At 52.2% G+C, this 6,000-nt stretch overlaps 1 protein-coding gene across 1 annotated transcript in view; it reads right to left on the reverse strand.

The window, feature by feature from the left end:
* The window catches only part of LOC147096860 (olfactomedin-4-like), a 28,304-nt gene extending 24,492 nt beyond the window's left edge, over nt 1-3,812 (reverse strand). Inside the window, 1 exon segment of the mRNA XM_085973135.1 lies at nt 3,759-3,812. Within this exon segment, the coding sequence (XP_085829261.1) occupies nt 3,759-3,812 (54 nt within the window).
* Nucleotides 3,813-6,000: the final 2,188 nt, after the last annotated feature.

Consider the following 6,000-nt stretch of genomic DNA (forward strand, 5'->3'; position numbering starts at 1 on the left):
ATTTCTCTTCTTCTTCTTCTTAGGCAGTCCCTCGGAACCGAGGATGACTTGCTTCCACATTAAAAATGAGTTCTCAGGTGACTGATGAGTCCAATGCGGGACCGACAGTCTCTGTCACAGGTGGGGCAGACGGTGGTTGAAGGGGCGGGTGGGTGTGGGGTGCTTGGGTTGACGTGCGCTCCTTGCGCTGCCTGTGCTTGGCTTCCGCTTGCTCCCGGCGAAGAGACTCGAGGTGTTCAGCGAAGATTCACCAGACTGATACCTGGGATGGCAGGAATGACGTATGAGGAGAGGTTGGGTCGATTGGGCTTATACTCGCTGGAGTTTAGAAGAATGAGAGGGGATCTCATTGAGACTTATAAAATTCTAACAGGACTAGACAGACTAGATGCAGGAAGGATGTTCCCAATGGTTGGGGAGTCCAGAACCAGGGGTCACAGGCTAATGATAAGGGGTAAGCCATTTAGGACAGAGATGAGGAGGAATTCCTTCACCCAGAGAGTGGTGAACCTGTGGAATTCTCTACCACACAAGGCAGTTGAGGCCAATTCATTAAATATATTCAAGAAGGAGTTGGATATATTTCTTAAGGCTAAAGGGATCAAGGGATATGGGGAGAAGGCAGGGACAGGGTACTGAATTTGGCTGATCAGTCATGATCTCATTGAATGGTGGGGTAGGCTCGAGGGGCCGAATGGCCTACTCCTGCTCCTATCTTCTATGTTTCTATGTTTCTATGTTTCTCGGATGCTTCTCCTCCACTTTGTGCGGTCTTGGGCCAGGGATTCCCAGGTGTCGGTGGGGATGTTACACTTTTTCAAGGAGGCTTTGAGGGTGTCCTTGAAGCGTTTCCTCTGCCCACCTGGGGCTCTCTTGCCGTGCCGGAGCTCCGAGTAGAGCGTTTGTTTTGGGAGTCTCGTATCGGGCATGCGGACAATGTGACCCGTCCGTCGGAGCTGATCGAGCGTGGTCAAAGCTTCGATGCTGCCCACACCAGATCATCGGCTGACCAGCCTGCTGAGATCTCTTCAATCCAAGGTGACTCAAACACAGCCAGACCCAGAAGTGATAAAACCTTTATCCTGAAGTCACTCTAAGCAAATATAAATGAGAAAAAAACTCACGGCGGAGGGCTGCAGAGTGGCTGCAATCAGGAGCAGGAACAACATCTTCGTTCTGCCTCAGCTCAGCTGCAGACTGCGGGTGGGTTTCACAAAAGGTTGAATAACAGGCTCACCGAGAATTCCGTCACACATTTATAGAGGCAATATAGAGATTACAGCAGAGGGTGAGGCCATTTTGTCCATTGTGGCTACTCTGGTGCCAGTCCTTCACTGGCTCGAATTCCGACTCCGCAAACAATCATGGGCTTGTTTTTTGAGCTTAAAGTCATTGGACAAAGTTCTGTTTCCCACAACGGCTGTGTAAATCAGCGAGCAAGAAGGTAAATAACCTTTCAGTGGGGCAAAGTAACAGTTTCCTCCCCTTACCCCTCTCTCCTGAACCTGACCAGGGGGTCGCTCAGGCACTCGTATCGGGTAGGGAATTGGTTAGTGGATAGGCAACAGAGAGCAGGGATAATGGGTACGTACTCCCATTGACAGGGTGTGACTAGCGGTGTCCCCCCAGGGGACTCACTGGGGCCTCAGCTTTTCACTGTATTTATAAATGACTTGAACGAAGCAATAGAGAACCGTATTTCCAAAGTTTGCTGACGACACTAAGGGGGAGAAATTGGGTGAGTAGCGCCACCTGTTAGCGCCTAAAGAGGCAGTCAGTGGCTGTAGCGCCACTGGCTGCATCTGCGGCGATATTCAGTAGGGGCGCTAATGGTGGCGTTAGGCATTTGCGCTGCGCCGCCACCGATGATGTCATCGGTGTGTGCAGCGCTCCATTCATGCCCCGTTTGCGATGTTTGGTAGCGAACGCCGCAGTTGCGCCGCTCGCTACCCGCGCCCGGTTCACGGGGCCTTACTGTGCCGGCAGCGGCGCAAGTTAAGGTGGAGGTGCAGGGCGGCCGCTTTTTCGGCGGCCGCCTGCCAGCAACTCCGTCCCCGGCCTCCTAACCGCCCCCCCCCCCCGCGGCATTGCTGGCTGTTTCCCGCGAGCCCGGCACTTCTCCTTGGTGCCGGGCTCGTTTGCCGGCACTTGCGAGCGGGGCTCGCGCTGTTGCAGGCCCCTCCACCTTAACAGTGGGAGGAAGGCCTGCAGTATCACAGCGTGCCGTGCCGCAGCATATGGCGCTGCGGCACGTTGCGCTGCGATAATCAGTTTCAGCGCCCTAAGAGGGACGCGGAGCGCCTCGAGCCTCGCCCTGTGTCCCTCGAGGGGCACTGAAACTGAATTTCTGGCGATCGGTATCACTCCGATCGCTGCGCTAAATCCTGCGCTCCGCCGACTTTTGCGCCACTTTGGCGCCCCAACCCAATTTCTCGGTCTAAGCTTGGTGGCACAGTAAGTAATGTAGATTGGACTACAAAGTTGCAAAGGGACATTGACAGATTGAGTGAGTGGGCAAAATGGTGGCAGGTGGAGTTCAATATGGAGAATTGTGAGGTCATCCACCTTGGACCGAAGAAAGATCGATCAGAGTATTTTCTAAATGGCGAGAAGCTCGGAATTGCAGAGGAGCCGAGAGGTCTAGGGGCCCAAGTACAGAAATCACTAAAGGCTAGTGGACAGGTATAAAAATTAAAAAGGTTCATTGGCCTTTATCTCAAGGGGCTGGAATACAAAGTTATATTACAGTTGTACAGAGCTCTGCTTAGATCGCATCTGATTAGATCCGCCATGATCTAATTGAATGGCAGAACAGGCTCGAGGGGGCTCAATGGCCTATGTTCCTATCCCTCCATTCCTTCCTCGACTGGACAGTAATCAGCTTACTGTCCTGGGCACTCACAGGTTGATCCCGTCTTCACTTGGCAGCTTAAGTGGCGGAAGTGCTGTCTGCTCACTCTACCAAAAGTGTGGGGGTTTCATTACTTAAACATAGAAACATAGAAGATAGGAGCAGGAGTAGGCCATTCGGCCCCTCGAGCCTGCTCCGCCATTCAATGCGATCATGGCTGATCATCCAAATTCAGTACCCGGTCCCTGCCTTCTCCCCATATCCCTTGATCCCTTTAGCCTTAAGAAATATATCCAACTCCTTCTTGAATATATTTAATGAATTGGCCTCAACTGCCTTCTGTGGTAGAGAATTCCACAGGTTCACCACTCTCTGGGTGAAGAAATTCCTCCTAAATGGCTTACCCCTTATCCTTAGACTGTGACCCCTGGTTCTGGACTCCCCAGCCATCGGGAACATCCTTCCTGCATCTAGTCTGTCTAGTCCTGTTAGAATTTTATAAGTTTCAATGAGACCCCCTCTCATTCTTCTAAACTCTAGCGAATATAAGCCTAATCAACCCAATCTCTCCTCATATGTCATTCCTGCCATCCCAGGTATCAGTCTGGTGAATCTTCGCTGCACTCTCTCCATGGCAAGAACATCCTTCCTTTCATGGGCCACTCACACTTTCCTGCTATCAAGTAGCTGAATAGCACCTTGCTGCACTTCAGTGGGGCCATGAGGATCCACGTCTACACTGACATCCCTCGTAGACAGGAGGTCTATGAGCCTCTGCCATCTATTCTCCATAGATAATCATGTATACTCTGTAGATAGTTATCTATGCTCCATAGAGACCATATACTCCTGAGTGGTGCATTAGTTGCTCCATGTAGGTGGCCATCCTATCCATGGAGGGACCTACAGTCGCCATCGCCTGCGATACGGTGGTGCTCAAGCTGGAGATGGACTCCTCCATTCTCTGAACATTTGCAGACATCGCGGTCGCAAAACCTGTCAGAGCCTCCTGCACTTCTTCCTGCACCTCCAGGATCGCCCTCTTTCTGGATGGCCCCTGAGGCTCAGTGTCTACATGCAGCTGAGCAGAGCTGGGAGAGTCCTGCACCCTCTGGCGAGGAGTCTCCACTGCTGTCCCTGTCCCCACCATCTCTTGCTCGGTTGTGATTTGTGAGACACCAGGTGACAACACTAGTCTATCTCGCGGGGGACCCACAGAGGTGTGCGTTTCTGCGCTGGTGCTGGGTGCACTTCTGTCTGGTGACGATGCGTCCTCAGAGGCTGTGAAATGGTTCCTCAGCGTAGCCGGGGGAGGTCCAGGGTTATGTATGCCTCTCACAGAGTGTACATCAGGTTGTTAACTTGCTTAATTACTTAACAAGAATTACCCGGATTGGTAAACTTTGAAGATAAGATCAAACAGCCCTGACGGATATGAGCAGTGCTCAATGACAGCTGTGCATCAGGGACATCCGTGAGGAATAATCTTTATCACTTTCTGAATCTTGAGAACTTTGCAGCTAGATTCAACTTTTGTCTTTCAAAATATAATCAATTAACTCTAACATCTCCCACTGTAAGGCCTGTAAGGAACTTTCTGGGGTTCGTACAGGTGGGAAATTTGAAATATCTTGCAGCGGGTCGGGAACCCGCCATCATCCCACCCCCCGTGCGCCTTTCTCTCGGGATGCCCACGGGATTCACGCAACTCGGGAACCACGTCTGTCAACCTGAGGCGGGAGTTGAGTGGCCATTGCTCCAGCTGATTAGTTGACAGCATCAAATGTAGTATAAAAGCTCCCACCTCACAGCTGATCACTTTCCTCAGGCAGAAGCTGTTGCTGACTGCATTCCCAGCACAGATTGAGCTTTCTGCAGGCTGCAAGTGTTTCCAGCAAAGTCGGCATCCAGTCTCACCTCATTTTTACAACCTATCACACCATTGACAGCTTGCTCCTTTGATCTCTACTTGACCTGCCATCTATTCCATCAGCACGGGTGCCATTTATACTCTCACCTTGGCCCTCAGAATCGGACCACGATGAGCCCCAACACCAGCAGCACCAGGCACACCATCAGCACCAACAACACCACCAACCTTCTCCTCAACCACCTGATGCTCCACAGGACAGAGGGCATCAGCGCAGGGCTGCACCGCGCCGGAGGCGATACCCCCAACACAGGGTATACAGGCAGAGGATGAGCTTTCTCAACATGACTGAGCAGCAGGACCAAAGGAGGCTCAGGCTATCGCGCCAGGTCATCGCAGACATTTACAGATTGCTCGAGCAAGACCTGCAGCCCAGAGGAACGGGTGGACACGCCTTACCAGTGGCTGTCAAAGTCACCACCGCGCTCAACTTCTTCACCTCAGGCTCCTTCCAGGGATCTGCAGCAGGCATTTGTGCCATCTAGCAGTCGGCCGCCCACAGATGCATTGCACAGATCACCGAGGCCCTCTTTGGCAAGTCAGCCAATTATATCAACACTGCCACTGATGAAGCCAGTGTTACTGAACGGGCGCTCGGCTTTGCTACTCTGGCTGACTTCCCACGGGTGCAGGGCGTCATTGACAGCACACATGAGGCCATCAGGGCAGCCCATCATAACCCAGGAGTCTTTGTCAACCGCAAGGGCTTCCACTCCCTCAATGTGAAGCTGGTCTGCAACAATAGGAAGACCATGCATGTGTGCACCAAATTCCCTGGCAGCTGCTATGACTCTTCCGTCCTTCACCAGTCCACCCTCCCTCAGCTCTTTGCACCACCAAACAGACTTTTCTGGCTGGCTGCTCGGAGACAAAGGCTATCCACTGAAGACATAGCTCATGACACCCTTGAGGCAACAAAGTGCTGAAGGTCCAGGAGAGATGTAATGAAAGCCACATTTCCACCAGATGTGTCATAGAGCAGAAAATAGGCATGCTGAAAATGTGCTTCAGACGCCTTGACAGATCTGGAGGAGCCCTTCAATATGCACCAGCCAGGGTCTCCAGAATCATCGTGGTCTGCTGCGCCCTGCACAACATAGCGCAGTAGCGAGGATTAGCGCTGCATGAGAAGCAAGGCACTGAGTGCACAGCCACTTCAGAGGAGGAGGAGGAGGAGCAGGAGCTGGAGGAACCTGCGGCAAGATCCTACCAGCACACG

Source organism: Somniosus microcephalus, chromosome 34 (genome assembly GCF_052327205.1).
Source record: "Somniosus microcephalus isolate GS21.2 chromosome 34, FLI_Smic_1.0, whole genome shotgun sequence".
Taxonomy (NCBI): Eukaryota; Metazoa; Chordata; class Chondrichthyes; order Squaliformes; family Somniosidae; genus Somniosus; species Somniosus microcephalus.